The 22,276-nt window shown below is 40.8% G+C and overlaps 2 protein-coding genes across 3 annotated transcripts in view; one reads left to right on the top strand and one right to left on the bottom strand.

The window, feature by feature from the left end:
* Window positions 1-1,675: 1,675 nt before the first annotated feature.
* On the top strand, window positions 1,676-21,753 carry NUP54 (nucleoporin 54). 2 transcript variants are annotated; one of them, XM_087962735.1, is made up of 13 exons: window positions 1,700-1,818; window positions 4,034-4,195; window positions 7,383-7,457; window positions 8,107-8,244; window positions 10,260-10,486; window positions 10,979-11,166; window positions 12,424-12,620; window positions 13,841-13,895; window positions 14,662-14,755; window positions 15,382-15,489; window positions 16,904-17,023; window positions 18,277-18,387; window positions 20,077-20,677. In XM_087962735.1, exons 1-13 carry the CDS (start codon window positions 1,764-1,766, stop codon window positions 20,203-20,205), a joined length of 1,659 nt encoding a protein of 552 aa, XP_087818861.1. In that variant the 5' UTR covers window positions 1,700-1,763; the 3' UTR covers window positions 20,206-20,677. The 2 variants fall into 2 exon arrangements, with proteins under 2 accessions (XP_026532254.1, XP_087818861.1); XM_026676469.2 differs by lacking the exon at window positions 4,034-4,195 and having other exon boundaries at window positions 1,676-1,818; window positions 20,077-21,753.
* PPEF2 (protein phosphatase with EF-hand domain 2) overlaps window positions 21,186-22,276 on the bottom strand; it is a 35,858-nt gene continuing 34,767 nt past the window's right edge. The window contains exon 15 of the mRNA XM_026676520.2: window positions 21,186-22,252. Within this exon, the coding sequence (XP_026532305.2) occupies window positions 22,071-22,252 (182 nt within the window). The 3' untranslated portion in view covers window positions 21,186-22,070. The remainder of the gene's footprint in view (window positions 22,253-22,276) is intronic.

The raw sequence follows: 22,276 nt of genomic DNA, 5'->3' as shown, positions 1-22,276 counted from the left end.
GACACTGAATCATAACTAACCCAAATATAAGTGCACTTCTAAAAGCATGATGCACATCGTAAATATTATTTCACATACATTAAAAAAAAATGACTTCTGCACTTCACCATTAGTTTTGGAAGGTAGATAACCAGCGTGATTTATGAACAGGCTCTGAATGGTGCAGAATGCACAGTTTTCTACAACTGCTTCTGTTAGAAGATTCTATTTGGCGTGTGTGCCAAGCAGATCCCAGTAAATTAAGATTAAGATTTCAAGAAAGATCATTGATGGTTAATATTCTTAAAATGACTCAGAAGTAACCATCTAGTTAAAAAATAAACGTGCATGCATACAAACGGAGCAATACAATATAGGTAGTCCTTGACTTACAACAGTTCATTTAATGACTAAAGGGACGTCACTGAAAAAAAGTGATTGTTTTTCACACAACCATTGCAGCATTCCCCAGGGTCACGTGATCAACATTCAGGTGCTTGGCAACTGATTCATATTTATGATGGTTGCAGTGTCCCGGGGTTACGTGATCCCCTTTTACGACCTTCTCACAAGAATGGGGGTGGAAAATTGATTGATCAGAAGTGGCCATGTTGGCGTTTAACTGGGTGCAGCCTATACTAAATTACATCATACATTTCCCCCTTGACCCTGGTCACCTTCAGGAAGTGAGGGGAGCTGAATGTCAACTAAAAAGGAAAACAAGGCATTCCTTAAATGCCTAGATAATCACCTTGGCAGCCCAAAGTTGTCGGAGCGTAAGAAGGTTATTGGAGAGCATGACGGATGACTCTTGGAGGTGGATGTGTCCCATTGGAGAAGTCACATCCAGGGGGTGGGGGAAAGACCAGGGTCAAGGGGGAAATGTATGATGTAATTTAGTATCGGCTGGACCCAGCCACGCACCAACATGGCCACTTCTAATAAATCAGTTTTCTTTTCTCTGAGATGCGGCTAGAGACTTTTGATTTGAATGGGGGTGGATTTGCTGGAGCCCTGACACAAAGTCAATGGGGAGGCCAGATTCACTTAACAACCGGGTCCCTAACTTAACAGCTTCAGTGATTCACGTGCCAAATGGGACAAGGAAGGTCCTAAAATGGGGCAAAGCTCACTTAAGAAATGTTTCACAACAAACTGTGCTCAATTGCGGTCGTAAGTTGAGGACCGCCTGCAAATTGAAAGCGTTAAGAGGACGAGATCCGCGATCCTCTTCCAATCCTGAAGGGGGCGCAGCGCTCCCCTTTTGAGGAAGCCGGTTATGAGCAGCTCTGCAATTTTGGATCTCGGATAACGCCTGTCTGATGACGTCACTCACGAGCACCGCGCGGATGAGGCCAATCGCTCCGCCCAGTTGCTGGAGCAACCATCAAAACTGTGCAACCAGTTTTTATGCCCTGGTGAACGAGCGTTGTCGTTCATAGAGCTAGAAAATAAGAGTCGCACCTCTGCAATGATTTTTGCATGTAGCGTATATACCTCAACACGTTCCTCTTTCCGAAATTCAATCGACCATGAATCGAGCCTGTCACCTCTGATGTAGCCGACGGATTTCTATGGCAGACTTCTTTTATATATAAAGAGTTTAGAATCAGAAAGTGTAAACCGAGCTCTATTCTAATTTCTCGTAGATCTATAGTCCGCCTTCGGGCCTTCTCTGTGGAGTCACGGTTTCCGCCCGGACGGAAAAAGTGACCGGACCTTTTGGAGACTGTTGGTGGGGGCCGGTGTTGGTGGGGGTGTTGCTCGTGTCTCGCCTCTGCCTCATGGCTTTCAACTTCGGGGCGGCTGCTGGCGCCGCGGCCGCCCCAAACCCGGCGGGTGAGTGTGGAGGCGAGGAGGGCGGCCAGAAGGCCTTGCCGGGACGAGTTTCCGGGCCGTGAGGGTGGAGGGAGGGAGAGCTCCACCCGTTGAATGCCTGCCTTGCTCTTGGAAACCATGGCGGGAAGAGGAGGAAGGAGTGAGGGAACCCGCCGGGGTCTACGTGAGGTGATATTGTCGGTTTATTAAACCGCCGGATAGTTTACCTGAAGGATTCTGGGCGGTTTTTGCGATTTGGGCTCGCTTTGGAAACCACAAAGAGGGAGGAAAATAAAATTACCTCACGGAAAATGGGGGGGGGGGGGGCTGTTCAAGAAAAATGGAGGAGGGGGTCAAGAGCCAATTCTTTGAGGCGGCTTCCAGCAGGCAGGGACCCCCAACCAGCTACCTACCAGCCCTGGCGAAGGAGTGGAAGAAAACCTGTACAAAAATGTGGTTTATTCATTTATACAGGCGGCCCTCGACTTACAACAATTCACTTAATTACCGTTCAAAGTTACACCGGCCCTGAAAAAAAAGAGAGACTTTATGGCCGTTTTTCACAGTTAGGACCTTTGCAGCATCCCCATGGTCACGTGATTAGAATTCCGGGTTTTTAAGAATAGAAACAGTCGCTTATCTGAAATGGTGTTGAGCAGGGGCTGGACTAGATGACCTCCAAGGTCTCTATTCTATTTCATATTTTCTACTCCATATTTTTTATTCTATTCTCCATATTTTCTATTCTACTCCATTCTATTCCTATTCCTATTCTATTCTACTCCATATTTTCTATTCTACTCCATTCTATTCTATTCCTATTCTATTCTTCTCCATATTTTCTATTCTACTCCATTCTATTCCTGTCCCTATTCTATTCTACTCCATATTTTCTATTCCTATTCTATTCTACTCTCCATATTTTCTATTCTACTCTCAATATTTTCTATTCTACTCCATTCTATTCTATTCCTATTCTATTCTACTCCATATTTTCTATTCTACTCTCAATATTTTCTATTCTACTCCATTCTATTCTATTCTGTTCCTATTCTATTCTACTCTCCATATTTTCTATTCTACTCTCAGTATTTTTTATTCTACTCCATTCTATTCTATTCCTATTCTCCATATATTCTATTCTACTCCATATTTTCTATTCTACTCCATTCCATTCTATTCTATTTTTATACAGGTAATCCTCAATTTACAACAGTTCACTTAGTGACTGTTCAAAGTTATGATGGCTCTGAAAAGAGTGATTTATGACTGTTTTTCACACTTATGACCATTGCAGCATCCATATGGTCATGTGATCAAAATTCAGATGCTTGGCAACAGGTTCATACATATGAGTGTTGCAGTGTCCCGGAGTCATGTGATCCCCTTTTGTGACCTGAATGAGGAAAGTCAATGGGGAAGCCGGATTCACTTAACAACCATGTTACTAATTTAACAACTGCAGTGATTCACTTAACGTCTGTGGCAAGAAAGGTCATACAGTGGGGCAAAACTCACTTAACTGATGTCTCGCTTAGCAACAGAAATTTTGGGCTAAATTGTGTTTGTAAGTCAAGGACTACCTGTATTTGGCATTTCTGGACTGCCTCTCTCCCTCAGATGGGGACTCTGGGCAGTGTGCAGTACAGTATCAAAATATAAAATGGCATATGAGCATTCAAAAGTTTAATTTTTAAAAGATTGTAAAATTATTAGAAATCAACATCCTAACACCAAGCTTTGAGGAGCCTTGCAGTGACTTTCCATGGTTCTGTTGATTGGGGCTGATAGGAACACATGTTCTTACATCCCTGAAAAATTTCTTATGTTCCCTTTTGGTCACCATGATTAAAAAAAGATGTTGAGACTCTAGAAAGAGTGCAGAGAAGAGCAACAAAGATGATTGGGGACTGGAGGCTAGAGCATATGAAGAACCATTGCAGACATTGAATATGTCTAGTCTAATGAAAAGAAGGACTGAGGCTGACACGATAGCAGTGTTCCAATATTTGAGGAGTTGCCACAGAGAGGAGAGGGTTGGCCTGCTTGGTGCCTAATGTTGGTTATTAAAATTAAGTTGTCCTAAAGAATTAGGAACAGAAAAACTCTTGTGTTTTATAATTCCTGCTATTGATATTATTGTATTTCTTCTAGTACTAAAGAAATGGATTTATTGCTTCGATGTTTGATTTCTTACTGACTCTACCTTGCTTTCTTTATGCTTCCCACTCATCAGGATTTGGTGGGCTTGAAGCAGCAAATTCCACTGCCACTGGGTTTAATTTTGGGGGTTTTGGATTAACTGCTAATCCTGCAGTGAACTTTAATATTGGGAATTTTGGTGTCTCTACTACTTCGGCGCCACCATTTAATTTTGGTAACAGTCTGGCCAGCGCAGGTAGAGAATATTAATGTGATGCTCATAATTATTTTGTTTTTGGAGGGATCCAAGAATTCAGTTTATACTTGCCAGTTTTTTAAAGTTCATCCATGAACGAGTTGCATTAAAATCTGTAAAAAGTCCTTCAAACCAAGATTTGACAAAACATTTCTCTGCTTTTATTATTCATTTAAAAAATAATTTACATATGATTTTCTACCTGAAATGCTTTATTTATAAAAGAAAACCCAGAGTTTATGAAATGGACAGCCTATACATTTAATAAATAAAATGTATAGACTACCCCAATCTGTTATGACTCTGGGTGGCTTACAAAATATATTGGAAAAATAGTCTGCCTTACAGTGAAATGGGCAGCAAGATTAATAAATAATAATAAAGTACAATTACCAAATAGACCAGAATAATAACAGTCAAAAGCAGAACATTGTTCAGGGATCATCATCCAAGCATAAGGTCTGAAGTTATAGCCAGGTCTTAAGGATGCACTAAATAGTTCCAGAAATTTGCCAGATTTCTTCATTGTTTTATCAGTGATAATAACTAAAAATTCAGCTGTGCTTAGAGATGTAGGAATTATCATGAATAAGTGTTCTCATTTCTAACAGTAGCTGCATAAAAAATAGCAGAAATCAGGTTAACTCAGTGGCCAAGAAATTAAGCATGATGAACTGAGAGCTAATGTAAAATTTGCACAGAGCTGTAAGTTGATTTTTAATGCATTTCCACTCACATAATAAATGCATAGCAAGAAGGTACACAATCTTGCTGATGGAAGGGACACACATATATACACAAACACTTGTGCAAATATGTGTGTACATGTAAGGTATATAGTGTTCTGGCAAATATTCTCAGTTATACTTCTAGTGTATGTCTTTGAGTCTGTGTATATGAGCATGTTTTCAAATCATATGGATCAAGATTGGGATATGATTTTTTTGCCCAAACAAGATGAACCTTATCTTATAATACTTGCAGGGATACAGGGTTGTAATTCTATGGCATAAGGGCCAAAACTATTTCATAATTTAAAGGTATTTGTTTCTGTTTCTTGAATTCTTGGACTCTGCTACATTTATATATATTTTCCATTTCCTATGTCTCTTCATTGGATTTCAATCATGAATCCACCATGCTTTTCTCAAGGTTCTGTGGAAAAATAAATTGTATACGATCAGCACCCCAAAAAAAAAAAAAATTCCCGGCTGGCTCTGATTCAAAACATTCAACAACAAAGACTTTTTTTTAAAAAAAATCTATTTTTGCTGACTTTAATAGTAATTATCTCTGTATTTACCTCTATTTTTTGTATATTTCTTTTGTATTAATTGTTATAGCTGCTCGTATATGAAATTATCTTCATTTCATAGTTCCCATCATTTCTGTGCTATGTATGCAGACATTTCAACATTCAATGCATTGTAAATTCACATTCACTGTTAAAACAATCACCACCTTAAGTAATAATCCTAATAACACTGTTTTGTGATTCATTGGACTTGTTTTCTCAGTATGCATTTTCTGTGGAGCTGGTTTGCAAGGAAAAATGAAGAAGGGATACAGAAATGTGATTTGATCAGTTCAATTCATGTAGAAACTGTACTGCTTGTTTAGATAGGCTCATAGAACTTGCAAAGATGGTTCAGCAGTTATTGCTATCCAAATAGCAATAACAAACCACTTCTGATCCTTCCCATATTTACTAAATTTTTTCCCTGTGCTTGAGAGAGTCCCAGAATTATTAATCCATCCCACTTATATATGGTGGGACTTCATTAACATGTTCTCTCTCCTAGCATACTTTAGCTAATCTGGAAAAGAAGTTTAACAGGATTTGATCTGGTTAGTATTTAGATGCAGGTTAACCTGGAAAACTGTAGACTACTCTGAAAGTTTGAAAACAAAAGTTCTGCAAGAAAGTTATAATTAATCCCTATCGTGTTCTTGTCAAGATAACTACATGAGTGCGTTCAAAAAGTTTCTAGGAATTGAGCTTAAGTTCACTTCCTTCCTTCCCTTTTTTCTTTCTTTTTCATTACCACTCACTCTCAGTGACTCTGGGCGGCTTACAAAATTTTATTTATTTATTTAGTGTGTGGCAAATACATGGATTTATCAGACATTGGGCCAGAGTAAGCCCTTGATGGACATTTGGACACAATGTATTTTGTTCAGGAGCACCACAGTTACACTGGATGGTATCGTATGCTGCCGTAAAGTCGATGAACACATGTGGCTTTTAAGTCTTGCTGGAAACCAGCCTCGATATGTCCTGTTAGGCCCAATCTGTCTTGTATCAGTTGCCATGTATTTAGAGAGCCAGGAGTTCTGCAAAGATGTCTGGTTGCCAACTGTCATTAACTGCCAATTCTTCAATGTAGTCTGGCTGCCAGTTGTTGCTAGTCGTTTGGTTCACACTACCATGCAATCCAGGGTGCACCATGAGGCGAACTAGCATCACAGCCCGCCAATATACAACATAAGAATAATAACACCCCCAGCCTGACAGCAACCGAAAAGCTGCTTGATGGGCTTCATCCTGCTGTGGGTTCCTTTAGGTCTGTTGGCAACACCAGGTCTTTGGGGTCTTGCAATAGAGTGTCAAAGTAGGGGACTGTCTAATCTCTGCAAGGATGATATTCCAAAGGGGGGAGGAGCCACCACGGAGAAGGCTCTTCTGGGTCCCACTGGGTATACCTCTTTAGAAGTGGGAACCCACAACATTCCTTGCCTCCCTGCTCTAGTGGGTCTGGTATACGTGACTGGGAAAAGACGATCCTTCAAATAATTACAATGATTATTTTTAAAAATGTTTTCATTGTATGGTTGGCTGGGGAATACTAGGAGTTGAAGTCCACACATTTTCAGGCAGACAAGGCTGAGAAATACCGGCCTTCAGTAAATATGTCTCCTCCTCATCTGAATTGTGAGCAAATATATATATTTTACTAGATTTTCTCCTTCCACCTAAAAAAGGGTCACAAGTGTATGTATATTTTCTCTAACGATGAACTAATGCTGGCTATTTTCTGCTGTCACTGGATCTTGTGTGAGTATCAGATCACATCAGCCTCATTCATTTGTCACCATCTCTCTTCTCCAATCAGCATGCTGTCATTGAACAATTGACTGCCTTGCAAGAAGTGATCCTCCTTTTAATTTACATAATTTGGTTTCCTAGGAGCTTTTGGGGGCTTCGGGACCACCACCACCACCCCGGGGTCCACCTTCAGTTTCTCAACTCCTGCAAATACAGGTAAGTGGCCGAAAGTCACCTATTCTTCTCGCCCAGCCTTGGCAAGTAGTGATAAGATGTTTACTTGCGAGTAAAACAAACATTTTGATAACAGGGCGGGAACAGTCTTTTATTCACAGGGATAAACAAAAAATCAAAACGTAAGTAGTCCCAATAAACCTGGGTTTATCCAAGAATTCTGAATTATTTTGGTGTATGCTAAAAACAAACGGTTGTCTGTGACAACTGGCCACTCCCAAAGCCCTCCTATTTATTTTCCAGCCAGGGAGGGGCTGGCTATTGTTTGCGTCTGCCTCTCCCTGAGAGCCGGCTTATTGTCTTCCATTGCTCCTCTCCTCTCCCCTCCACATGTATCTGGGCCCCATCTGTTCTTCCCCCTCACCCAGCTCAGGCCCCAAAGGCATCTGCGCCTCCACCTGGGGAGGATGGAAACCCCCCCCCCACCTCTGATGCTGTCTCCTTATCAGAGCCTTCCAAAGGCTCCAAAACTGGCCCAGGCTCTCCCTCCACCTGCTCCTCATTGACTGCAGCTATCTCTGCTGGCAGACGGGTCATAACACCTGTATAGATATGGCTTTCTGATTAAAATACATGCGTATTAAGGGAAATTAGCTTGCTTCTTGGCTGACGTTTTTTCTCCTTCCTCCAGGGTTGTTTGGAGCTACCCAGAACAAAACCTTTGGTTTTGGTACCACCTTTGGAACAGCACCAACTACAGGAACTGGGCTTGGCACCGGCTTGGGAACCGGTTTGGGATTTGGTGGTTTCAACACTCAGCAGCAACCAAGTAAGTAGCGGTAATCCTTGACTTAACGACCACAATTAAGCCCAAAGATTGCTGTTGCTAAGCGAGACAATTGTTATGTAAGATTTGTATCATTTTGCAACCTAAGGGAATCACTGTAGTTGTTATGTTAGTAACACGGTTGCTCAATGAATCTGGCTTCCCCATTGACTTTGCTTATCAGAAGGTGGTAAGAGGTGATCACGTGACCCACGGGACTTTGCAACCATGATCAGTATGAACCAGTTGCCAAGTGTCCGAATTTTGATCACATGACGCTGGGGATGCTGCAGCGGCCATCAGTGTGAAGGACGGTCATAAGTCACTTTTTTCAGTGCTGTTGTGACTTTGAATGGTCACTAACTGAACTGTTGTTAAGTCGAGGACTACCTATAGCTAGAGGTTAACTATTTTCAAAGAGTTTATGTAAACTCTCTGTGTTAAGCTGGAGAAATCTCCCTCTTCAAAAGGATAGTTTTCTCGTCTTCTTTTGACCAACCTGCAGCTAGCAGGGGCGAAGCCACTGTTCTCCCACCCCTTTGTGAACTAATGAGTGCTCTGTGGGCAAAGAGACAATATCCGCAATCAATATTCCAATCAGCTGTTTCCAGAAGTCATCACAGCTATTTCTGAACAGGACTTTGAAATAATAATAAAAAAAGACGCTGGAAGTGTTTTTGATGAAAAGGTAGGATCACATAGAGCTTATCATCATCACTGATCAGACAATACAAACCTGACCTACTGCAGGAGCATTCTGGGAAATGTCCCAATTCATTTGGGGCTGTCCCAGGTGAGACAAAGCTGAATTACGTTGTCGGAGGCATCCCAATGCTCATTCCTAGCTGCTCTTAAATTTGTGGGGTTTTTTTTGAATCTGGGACTTAAACAGTCATGGGACTTTTTAAAGCAACTTTGCATGCTCCCTGGAGTTTTCAGAGAAAAATGAAAAGTCCATAAGGCATTTCAGTCTTAACAACTGGTAATGCCTGAAACAAAAGTTTCCAGTATAGGTAGTCCTTGAGTTACAACCATTCATTTAGCGAGCATCCAAAGTTACAGTGGCACTGAAAAAAGGTGACTGGTTCTTGCACTTACAGCCCTTGCAGCATCCCCAGGGGCACAGGAGCAAAATCCAGGTGTTTGGCAACTGGAACATATTTATGATGTTTGCAGCATCCCAGGCACATGTGATCACTTCTAAAGCCTTCTGACAAGCAAAGTCAATAGGGGAGGCTAGATTTGCTTAATGACTGTGATTCACTTAAGAACTCTAGTTATTTGCTTAAACCACTGTGGCAAAGAAGGTCATAAAAATCAGGTTGAACTGACCTAATGACCACCTTGATTAGCAATGGGAATTCTGGTCCTAATTATGGCCTGTGGTATTTAATCATCTAAAATCACCTGGCTGTATTTCATGCCTAAGGCAGACCTAGAACTCTTCATCTCCTGGTTTCTAGTGGTGCCTTTAACCACTAGACCAAACTGGCTCTCTAATTCTGTAGATCAGTGTTTCTCAACCTTGGCCACTTGAAGACAGGTGAACTTCAACTCCCAGAATTCCCCAGCCACTAAAGAATTGAAGTTGTTGAGGTAATTCCCCGTTAGGAGAATGAGCGCATACAGGGAGACATAGTAAGAGTAATGTTGAATAATACACACACAGCACACAGATACACTGTACAGTAAATGTAGTTTTTTACTTCCAATAAACGTTTAAGCAAAGTTCAAACACAGTCCAAGTCATTCACGGTTAAATCAGTCAGTTTTCAGTCCAGGGATAATCCAATAACAAAGTCCAGTATCAAAAACAGTTCAGTAACAGACTTACATCAAATCCAAGAATAACAGTCAATTAGGAGGAACGGCAATACTCTCCAACAGAAGGGAACAGAAACTCACTGAGATTGAGACTCTCTTCTGAGACTAAACAACCCAGGTTTCTGGCTCCATCTTATGGCCGTTTGGTGGACTTGACCTGCCTTTTAATAGCGGATCTTCTAATCCAACTTTAGCACTGGGAGGTCTCTTCAGCCAGCCTGCTCAAGCCCCCACACAGTCCAACCAGCTGATCAACACAGCCAGCGCGCTTTCTGCCCCCACCCTCTTGGGAGATGAGCGAGATGCCATTCTGGCCAAGTGGAATCAGCTGCAGGCATTTTGGGGCACAGGCAAAGGGTATTTCAACAACAACATTGCCCCAGTGGAATTTACGCAGGAGAACCCATTCTGCAGATTTAAGGTAGGAGGTCTTTCTCTCATCCTTGTGTCTGAACTATTGAACTATTACCATCTGGCAGACGGTACAGGATAATAAAAACAAGGACAAATAGGCTGAAAAACAGCTTCTATCCCAGGGCGGTAGCTGTTTTGAATTCTGTTGTATAGTGCAGTGTTGGTGTGGTGTCGGGGGTTTCTGGTTCAATGTGTGAAAGGGTGAAGGATGTGTGTTTGTGTTTATTTTCATGGTCATGGTCATGATGTGCACTGAAGATGGTGTTTGATTTCATTGTATGAGGTGCAGTGACAATAAAGTAAACTAAAACACTAAAACTGGATTGAAACATTTTGTTGGCTGGCTGTGGGTGAGCTGTTCCGTCTGATGGGAATTTAAAGATAATCAGCTTTAATCTGTGTCAGCTCAGTGTCCACTTTTAATGCCTCTTTAGTGCTTCTGTTGATACAGAAAAAGAATGAGCATCTGCAACTGAAAAGACCGTTGTCTCTTTTACAGGCCGTGGGCTACAGCTGCATGTCCAACAACAAGGACGAAGATGGCTTGGTGGCACTAGTCTTCAACAGAAAAGAAACAGAGATTCGTGGTCAGCAGCAGCAGCTTGTGGAATCGTTGCACAAAATCTTGGGTTCAAACCAGACGCTTATGGTCAATGTAGAAGGTGTAAAGACAATGCCAGATGACCAGTAAGACAATTGGGTACTCTATATAAACCCAGAAAGAGCTGTGGGGGCGCAGTATTTCAGACTAACAAGAAAGGAGATTTTTTTGTAGCTCAGGGTTGGAATGAGGGTCCTTGGTGCTCTCTGCGCTTGGCGGTTTTCTTACAGATGTTTCATTACCCAACTAGGTAACATCATGAGTGTTGATAATGTTACCTGATTTGAGTAAGAAAACATCTGCAAGAAAACAAGCAAGCTTAAGAGCACCAAGGACCCTTCATTTCAGGCCACTTCTGCCCACAGCCTGGAGTTCGATTCTGACCAGCTCAAGGTTGATTCGACCTTCCATTTTACCATGGGTAAAATGAGGACTGAGATTGTTGGGAGCAAATATGCTGTCTGTAAACCGCTTAGAAAGGGCTGTAAAGCACTCTGAAGCGGTATATAAGTCTAAGTGCTATTGCTATATTTTATCCTATCTATAAACAGCCTTTCCCAAAAAAGTTTCCCAAACCAAGGCTAAACTTAAGATTTATTGTGTTTAGATGGCCTCCAATAAAACTCTCATTCATTTGTCCTATGCCCATCTGCTCAGTAGTCTGGTTCACACCACACACTTTAAGAGGGAGGGTTTTTTCCCCCCCTGAAGGCATCGGGTGAACTCCATCATCATTATTTTTAAACAATGGCTTAGATTTGGGTTGTATGAAGAGAATTGTAGTTTATTCAGTAAATGCTGGCTAAACTAAACTGCAGATGTGTGGAGTGCTACTTCTGACCTCTTGGTCTCCCTGGTAGCAAAAACAGTGAAATTCATCCAGAGGTTTTTCATCCTGGGGAAATTCACCTGTACCTTTTCCCTCCGTACTATAATCCAATAAGACCCAACAGAAAATGGATTCTTTTTCCTGCACTCTGATTTTCGGTGCTATGAGAATTTCCTTTGAAAACAACAGGAACGGGGACATCTTACTTCCTTAAAACATTCAGTTGGTTGAAGTTTGCGGCGTGCCACTTGACGCCAAATAACTACATAATTCAAAAATCTTTCATAGGTTAATCCTTGACTTGCAAACATAATTGAGCCCATAATTTTGGTCATAAGTCATGGTCATTAAGCAGGCTGCCATGTGACCCCATCAGATTTTTACAACCCAAAATGCAGCCATGTGACTACAGAGAGGCAGTCATCAGAACTTTGAACAGTTGCTAAGTGACCAGTCGTAAGTCAGGGCCTGCCTGCCTGCCTGTCAAATCTGAATCTTTTCCCTGATCTTTTAGGACAGAAATAGTGATCTATGTGGTTGAACGGTCACCCAACGGGACTTCCAGGCGGGTTCCAGCCACCACCCTGTATGCGCACTTTGAACAAGCCAACATCAAAACCCAGTTGCAGCAGCTTGGCGTGACCCTCAGCATGGCCAGGACGGAGCTCTCTCCAGCACAGGTTAAGCAGTTGCTGCAGCATCCTCCTGCAGGTAAACCAGGCTTGGGGTGGATAATCAAGTATTCCTCTCGTACAAGTGAGTGAATGAATGGGTGTTTTTAAGGAAGTGAGTGTTTGAGCAATTCTTGGAGCAAATGCCTTATAAAGGAAGAGCTAGCTTTGTAAACAAGGATGAGGACTCGGTACTTTTGATTGTAAATGGTCTTTTCACTAAATTCCTGTGAGGTTGTTTGGACAGTATTTACAGTTTCAAAAGATACCGCATTAGGACAGGAAGGAAAGAATATTTGTTGAGTCTGTCAGCACTGAACATGAAACCAGTGAGAGGCCACTACTTAAGAAAAAACAATTTCCTGTGTTTGTGTTACATTTAAGCAAGGGAAACTCTATCATTCAGTTGTCTTTGACCCATTAAAGAGAAACTGCCTTCCTTCCCTCCCTCCCTCTCCCTCCCTTCTTTCCTTCTCTTTCCCTTCTCTTTCCCTTCTTTCCTTTTCTTCTTTCCTTCTCACACAACCTCCCTCCCTCCCTCCTTCCTTTCTCACACAGCTTCCCTTCTTCCCTTCTCTTCTTTTTCACATAATCTTTCTTCTTTCCTTCCTTCCTTTCCTTCAGCTTCCTTCCCTTCTTTCTCTTTGTTCTCACACAACCTTCCTCCCTCCCTCTCTTCTCACACAACTGCCCTTCTCTTCTTTTTCACACAATCTTCCTTCCTTCCTTCCTTGCATCCATGTTTTGTATGGCTTCTCATATCACATAAGTGCCGCTAAGCAGCCTACAAAGACTAAAACTACACACACACACACTCATACTAATGTAACCCCTGATATTAAAGGATTTGGGGTTTGTTACATGAACGAGTCTCAGAAATATGATTATGTTATTTATTTACTTATTAATCAAATTTATATAGCTGCCCATCTCACCCGAGACATTTATATGCACTACATTTGCTTATATACACACCATTCCTTTGTATGAGAAAAGAGAATCTTTACATAACCCCGAGGGTCTGGTTTAAATTGGTTTACCTGCTAACTTAAAAGGAAAAGCTCTTAGATCTTAATTGGCATGGTATGTTTATTATTTCAGCTAGAATTTCCAGTATTTTACCTAAACTTTAAAGCCCTGAGGATTAAACCATAAGGGATATTTCCTGTTCAAAAGAAAGGCAAACCTTTTTTTTTAAATCCTTTGTTATACTAATAAAAGATGGAGAAGAAATCAGCTCTATTCTTCTCCCTTTTACAGGTGTTGATCCAATCATTTGGGAACAGGCCAAAGTGGACAACCCAGATCCTGAAAAGTAAGCGGGCTTGCAAGATGACTCATAAGAAGCTTACCTTTGGAGTAATTTGCGAAAAGAATAACAACATTTTCCAGAGGAGGGATGGAGAAATTGAAATAATTGGTTCAGAAAATAAAACAAAACAAGATTCTTGCTGCAAAGCGACTGCTTTGATGATTAGTTGTTTGGAAGAAGCTTTTTTCTCTCCCATATTAAATTACCTCTTCTCATCTCCGCAGTTTTGTTCTCCGTTTCTTTTCCCTTCTTTCTTAGTCGGTCTTCATTTTTCTTCTTTTTGTTAATGAAAAACATCTATTTTTATAAAGTAAATCAAAGGCTCCTAATGATTTCTGTAGGAAATCTTGTATTTTTTTTCCCACTCCTTTATGATGTACAAAAACATTATTACTCCGCAGATTCATAGCACTCCTATTTCTCCCCTGGCACCAACAGTATTTCATGTAAATGAGTGTTTCTCAAACCTCAGTGACTTTTTAAGGCGTGGATTCCAACTCCCAGAATTCCCCATGGTTGGTTTGAGAAACACTGGCTAAAATTATTGTTCAATCTACGATCTGCAAGGTAATAATTGCCCCGCCTTTTAAAGTGTGTGTTTAATTTTTTGCATTTATGTTCATCTTATTTTAGGATAAATAGCTTTATTAATTGGTTTTTTAATTGCTCTCTGTGTATCACACCAGGGCTCCTTTGGGAAGAAGGGATTGATGGCAACGGTTGCCATTCATCTATTTTTTTGCTGAATCCATGCTCTTAACTTCCGCAGGCTGATTCCAGTCCCAATGGTTGGCTTCAAGGAACTCTTAAGGAGGTTGAAAGTTCAAGACCAAATGACAAAGCAGCATCAGAGCCGACTGGATGTAAGTGTCTGCTCTTTGACCCCATCCCTCTCTTCTGAAGTACTTAAGGCTTGACCACGGATGGTGGAGATGGCAATAGCACTTAGACTTGTATACCGCTTCATAGTGCCTTACAGCCCTCTCTAAGATGGAGCTCTGGAGGGGGCTACTAGATTGAGAGCAGACTCCACCTCCTCCTCCCCCCTTGCTCTCTGCTCCCCACTTGTCCATCTTTTTTACGAGTCATATGGATGTGTTTTCTTCATTTTCTTCTTCTTTCTATTATTTTATTTTCGCTTTGTTTAAACTTCCTTTTTTTATTATTGTAAGCCGCCTAAAGTAATCCCATGGAGAAATAGGTAGCAAATAAATGTAATAATTATGGCAATATCAAGTGTGGGGTTTGTCACAGATGAGTTTTAGTGCATGTGTGTGTGCATGCATGTGTAGCTAGACAGAGAGAGAAAAAGAATTGAGAGCGATCATTTATTTCTAAAATGACAGTGACTCCAAATGGAGTTGCTTCCAGTTCCAGAAGTACCCAAGAGAAAATGGAAAAGGTGAAAAGATTCTAGGGATGGAACCAAATTGATTGTTCAAAGTGGGTTTCTTTGTCTGTACATCTGAGCCAATCTTTTTATCTGTAGATAATATCAGAAGATATAAGCGAACTTCAAAAAAACCAGACTACAACCATGGCCAAAATAGCTCAGTACAAGAGAAAGCTAATGGATCTTTCCCATCGAACGTTGCAGGTAAGCCTGTGCTTGCAGATTTATTTATTTTTTGCCTTTCAGTAAAAGAAAATAGAGCCTGTTTGCACTACATAAACTTAAAAATGTAAAAGATCCAGAAAACTTTAGTTCAGTCAGGAAGTCAACCTGATGAGATGGCTGGAGAAGAAAGTATATGCTAGTCCAGTGATGGCTAACTTTTTCGTTGTCGTGTGCCAAAAGTGCGCACGCACATGTGCCTGCACCCATAATACAATGCGCGTGTGACCTCCCCTGCCCCCCCCGGCATGCACGCACGTCTCCCACGTGCCTGTCTCCCCCCGCGCATGCGCGGCAGCTACCTGACAATCAGCTGGCTGGTGGGAGCGCGTGCGCATGCACAGTGAATCAGTTCCAGGCAATGGCTCACGTGTCAGCAGAAATGGCTCTGCGTGCCACTTCTGGCATGCGTGCCATAGGTTCACCATCATGGTTCTAGTCTAATAAATGTTCAGAAATGCAATTGTACTCTTAGAGTTACATTTTCCAAAGGTTGCAGTGCTGTTTTAGCCATTTATTAAAGTTATATGTAGTCCATCTGCTAACCTACAAAAATATATGTATTGGGAACAAGAATATTCATAAATATAATTTAATGTATGTATTAAAAATAGGATATATAATATATAGTAGAAAATTGCTTGATGAGGAGAGAAATGAACAAAACATTTGTAAAGGGAAATGCTTATATTAAGAGAAATATACATAGAAATACTTCCAGATTTTGGCAAGATTTTGCAATCGGTGTAAGAATGGGAAAATAATTAGCTAAATAGAGACTTAATTGCTAAGGTCTGCTACAAATCCATTCTTTTCTCTCTTCCCATCTATTATATATAAGGTAAAATGGTGCCAAGTTCTGCAACCTTAATATAGCTAGCCAAGTGAACTATGCCCTTTCTCTCTCAGTATATATGTTACAGGTTTTACATCTCACTGTGAAACCTTCACATTGTCCTTGAGGCTAAAAGTAGCTAGTAAGCAGCCCTCACCAATCACAGAGAACCAGAACAACATTGTGAACTGACCAGAGTTGCTTCTTTATTGTTGCTTGCCTGTTTACAGGAATCTGGCCAGGCTGACTACATTCTACTGGTAGAAGAGAATATTTATAGCTCAGGGTTGAACTTTGGGATCCTTGGTGCCCTCTGAGTTTGGTTGTCTTCTTGCAGACATTTCGCCTTTGACACTTCCTTCCCTGCAAAGGTTCCAAGCTCATCAGTCTTCTCGCTCCTCCCCCAGCTGGAGATTCCACCACAACGTTCTTGGAATGCTGTGGGATGGAGCTCCGTCGGAACAAACATGGGCAGGTTCTCCCTGCTTCCCAAAGGATTAATTTTCTTTAGAGAATGCAGCTTCTGAGACGTGTAATAATTTTTAAAAACATTTGTTGCAGGTGTTAATCAAGCAGGAGATCCAGAGGAAAAGCGGGTATGCCATCCAAGCGGATGAGGAGCAACTCCGGGTGCAGCTGGATACAATTCAGTGCGAACTGAACGCCCCTACCCAGTTCAAGGTGAGCAGCTCAGAAGGTTGCAGTGAGACCCCTCACAACCTCAGACAAAACTAATCAGAACAGATTCCCAAGAATGGATCAAATAGATTTCTGTATTGTTGATTACCATATTACAAGAATCTTGCTAGATTGTCTGCCTTCCCTTGTTAAACGGCAGACCTAAGCGATAGACCTTTGGTTTCTCCTACCAAATGGACTCTTAAGATGGAGCGACCTTTAACACACACATACCCCAGTCAGGGTGTCTTCTCCCAGATATTCCAGCACACCTGGTGCCCTACAGGTATCCCTCAAATTACGACCTACAATTGAGCCCAAAATTCCCATTGCTAAACAAGACAGTTGCTTAGTGAATTGTGCTTCATTTTACAACCTTTTTTTTGCCACCGTTGTTAACTAAATTGCTGCAGTTCTTAAGCAAATACGGCTTCCCCCCATTGAGAAGCCACAAACAATGGTCATATGACCCTAGGGACATTCAACATAAATACCTGCCAGTTGCCAAGGGCCTGAATTTTGATCATGTGACCACGGGGGAATGCTGCAATGGTCATAAGTGTGAAAAGCAGCAATAACTCACCTTTTTTGGTGTCATTGTAACTTCAGTCACTAAAGGAATGGTTGCAAGCTCAGGTCTACCTGTATGAGCCTTCAAAATGAATGTTTACATGCCATATCAGTCTTAAATTGCATTTAAGCTATTGGGAAAAGACCTCTGCTATTTCTGAAGCTCCCTTGAGGGTTTCCAGAGAGATGCATCCAGTTTTAATAGCAGAATTCCTCTTTGAAAACCTTGAGTAGCAGATTAAGACTGTGGTCCTTGAACACCTATGGATTTGTTTCAGATTAGATTAGATTAGGAACAGAACAGAACAGCTTTATGGTCACTTTGAATGTACGCTAATCGGCGTACATTAAAAATAAATTTTCATTGCATACAGCTCTCAAAGGGTCTCCACCTCCAATATACATTACCTAACCATGATTGAAACTTTAGTGAGAAGTTAATGAGTTAGATCATCTTTCACCGTACCCAAACGCTTTTAAATTGTAAGCGATGAAATCACACTTTTGAATGCTTTTCCATGCCAAACAACAACAGTGAAGATCCCTTCCATCTGAGGCACTAATTTTATACACAGAACAGATTTTTTTGCAGGTAGGAAAATGCAAACGAAATAACACCGCTCGCTCTTCTGCCTTACTTCATGAATGCCTAAACTAGATTTGAATTTTGTAACTATCTTTTCCAGGGTCGGCTGAATGAGCTGATGTCACAGATCAGAATGCAGAACCACTTTGGAGCTGTCAGATCCGAAGAGAGATACTATATTGACGCAGATCTCTTAGGGGAAATCAGACAGGTGTGCAGTGGCTGGTATTTATTGTGAACCAAATCGATGAACATGGGGCTGAAATCTCTGCTTGAATCAATGAGCTCACCTTCCTTAGTGACTTTATCTAGATTCTTTATCATTGATTTTGAAAAAAAAACCTGAATTGTAACTCTCTGTAAACATCAGACACATACAAAATCTACTATGAGTTATACTGGGACTCATTCTAGAGTTCCATCGTTAAAATAGCTATGTTGTGCCTTTAATGGTAATATTTCTCACTATTGGCAACTTTAAGAAGCTTGGTCTTCAACTCCCAGAATTCCCATTTCACGCCTTCTGCATCCAGTTATACAGACCTCAACTCCTAAAAAACTCAGGAATAGAATTCAGGGAATTGATGTGTATATATATATATATATATGAAGGCTATCTATACTGGGAATGTCTGATTTAAAATATAATAGCAGAACCGTTAGATTCTTGCATAAAAAGAAAAGAGCCAACACTTTTTTTGTTCCACCATTGTGAAGGATGATGTGGTAACAGTACTTTCATTTTTGATAAAATGGCTTAAGGAAACTGAGAAGCAAAATTTATGGTAGGGTGTTTAAAATAGAACCATCCTGCTGTCAAATAAAATCTTACAACGAAACCTTGCTGGAATGAGTTACATTCAGAACCAGAAATGCCGGCAATAATATTTTGTTAAAATGAACATAAGCGGCAGAATGTTGATTAATGTTGATTAATTCTGTAACTAATTACAGAAACATGTTTGCATGAATAAATTCTAATTTGGAAATGTTGTGAAATATATGAATAGTTCCCGGAAATAATTGCTTCAAAATGAGAGCAAAAAACCACAAGTTTCTGTGTGAGTTCCTCTAATCTCTTTCCAGGATTCTTTTCCTCTGATTACATGCTCATCTTTCCTCTATCACCCCCATTTGAGATTTCAGAGAGAAGGGTGAAATTTGTGGCTTTTTTTTCAGTGTGCTTATAAAACGCCAAGTGGCAATGTTCAAAATCTGAGCAAAGTTTGGAATACTTTGGAGCCAGTTTGATCCAGTGGTTAAGGCAGGGGTGTCCAACCTTGGCAACTTTAAGACTTGTGGACTTTCAACTCCCAGAATTCCTCAGCCAGCTGTGCTGGCTGAGGAATTCTGGGAGTTGAAGTCCACAAGTCTTAAAGTTGCCAAGGTTGGACACCCCTGGGTTAAGGCATCAGGCTAAAAACTGGGAGACTGAGTTCTAGTTCTGTCTTAGACATGAAAGCCATCTGGTTGACTTTGGACCGATCACGCTAGGACAGGGGTCTCCAACCTTGGCAACTTTAAGCAAAGCTGGCTGAGGAACTTTGGGAGTTGAAGTCCACAAGTCTTAAAGTTGCCAAGGTTGGAGACCCCTGCTCTAGGAGACCATGAATTCTAGTCCCACCTAGACATGAAAGCCGGCTTTTGGCCAATCACTAGGAGGTGATGAGTTCTAGTCCCATCTTAGACACGAAAGCTGGCTGGGTGACTTTTGGCCACTCTCTCTCTCTCACTTCAACCCACCTCACAGGGTGGTGGTCATTGAGAAAAATAGGAGGAAGGAGGTGGTACATTCACCCCCTTGAGTTATTTATAAAACGAATAAAGACAGGATAAAAATAACATAAATAAATGCTCAAAGGAAGCAATCTATATGCAATTTTCTCTTTCTCTTTTTTAGCATTTGAAGCAGCAGCAGGAAGGACTGAGTCACCTGATCAGTATTATAAAAGATGACCTGGAAGACACAAAGCTGATAGAGCATGGCTTGAATGAGAGCATTCCGGTTAGAGGGGGCATCTTCAGTTGATCGACTGGTCCTTTCCATTGACTCTATGGGCACAGAAAAAACCTTGTTTTCCTTCACTGAAATTCACCAGGTGGTTCTTTGGACCATAAATCTTAGTGAAGGTTCTGAGAGAGTGCCAGGTATTTGGCACTCTACCCTGAAGGTCAAAAGGGATAAAGGTTCTAGGAAGAAAAACCAACTGCACTTGATTTTAAGGTGGAAGGATACTTCAGAAACCGCTCTGTGATTTAAGCCTGCATTTCTATTATGTTCAACTATGTCTCGGTTTTGTTTCTTGATTTTCCGAACAACACTTCCAGTGTTAAATTATTGGTGGGGAAAATAACACACCTTCTCTGTATGAGAAACAACACAAAACAACTGGTTTAAAGGTGAAATACATCTGCCAATGTTTGGGAAAGAAACACAGGGCAAAGGTGTGTTTCCCCCCCCCCCCCTTGTGCTTAACAATAACAAAACTCTTATAATTTTATATCAGTTCATCAGAATTTACAGTGTTACTGAAAGGTAATGAAATCTGCTTTCTTTCTGTTATTTATCCATATGCTCTCTGTAGTGGATGACTTGTTTTCAAGATTACTACAGATGGAAACTGGAGTCTTAATCTTGCCCAATCACTAATTAATCTGTTGGCCTAAATATCCTATGAGATTTGGAGCTACCAACATCCCTATCCACCACCTTCTGCTCTCAAGTAATACAACAGAAACCTGTATTTGAAGCAGTGCCTGTAGCTTTAACCCAGGACTCTCCAAACCTGGCAACTTTAAGACTTACGGACTTTAACTCCCAGAATTCCTTAGGCAGCCATGCCTCTCTGGGAGTTGAAGTCCACAAATCTTATTTGGAGACACACAATCCCCCCCCTCCCACCTTTTAACATCCTTCTCCTAAGGTATGGCACAGTGGAGGAATTGTGCCCTCTGTGTTATATTTCCTAAGGTGAAAATGAAATCCTTACAGTAATTGCGTGCGAAAAGTTTTTTTTTTTAAGTATTGCTTTACTTTACCTAGTGCCGACCTTTCAGATTTCTTGGCAGAATGAAACAGCAGCTCCTGTTATAAGTGTTTTTCCATTTGTTATGTTATTAATTGCACCAGGGAGAATAAAGGCAGACTGTCAAACTGGACTGTGCTTACAAGTAGTTGGCTGCACTAAGTCATCTTGGCATCACTCCAAAATGCAATTGATCCATATCCAACTGGAATGAAAAACTGTATTTTTGAAATTTAGATGAGCAATTATGGTTAGAACCCAGTTTCTACCATTCTATGTTATTGCCTCTGCACAATGGTTTTGAAAAATTAAATAACTGTATACTATAGTAGTTTTGGAAAAATCTCAAACTGTCTGACAAATCAACATGTAAATGAAACAGACCTGAAACAAAGATACTTTTTGATTTTGGATTAGACATGATTGTGTAAGACTTAATTTTAAACCTTTCTTTTGCTAATGTATTAATCAGCCAAACTTGGCAATGATAACATTTTTTTTTTATTTGACCCACGTTGAAACTAACATAAAGGAAATGTCTGGTCATTGGATACTGTTGATAAAACTTTATTTGTATTATGCTTTAAAATGGAGTAAGACATTAAAAGCAATGTGGCTTTGAGTTTTTTCAAGCACTTTAAAAAAAGCTTCAATGCTTGAAAGTTACTGAGGGGGAAAAAATTCAGATATTTTTTTTCCTGTTGAATTAAAAGTAAAAATAGCTCCATTTGCAGCAGTAAATAATTCACAATTTGGAGTTAGTTCAGAGGCAGATTTTGGAGTAAAAGATGAGTACAGAATTAGCAACCTTGTTTTGAGGCAGCAGGTTTTACCCTACTAGCCCAGTTCACGGTGGCTTTGATTTTCACTAGGAAGGTGGTTGTTTGACTAGGCGGAATGCCTCAAGGAACTCATTGAAGTCGATTTTCCCATCCTTGTTGAAATCAATGCTGCGGGCCAAATCACGGATGTTTTCATCGGAGATATCAATATTCATATGGGCACTGAACAACTTCCATATTTGATGGAACTCTTCGAGACAAATAAATCCTGCAGGACGAGAACAAAGCACAA

This window comes from Notechis scutatus, chromosome 4 (genome assembly GCF_049901735.1).
Source record: "Notechis scutatus isolate UNSWTSFEM ecotype Mainland chromosome 4, rNotScu1.2, whole genome shotgun sequence".
Lineage (NCBI taxonomy): Eukaryota > Metazoa > Chordata > Lepidosauria > Squamata > Elapidae > Notechis > Notechis scutatus.
This window is presented reverse-complemented; position numbering and strand designations above follow the sequence as displayed.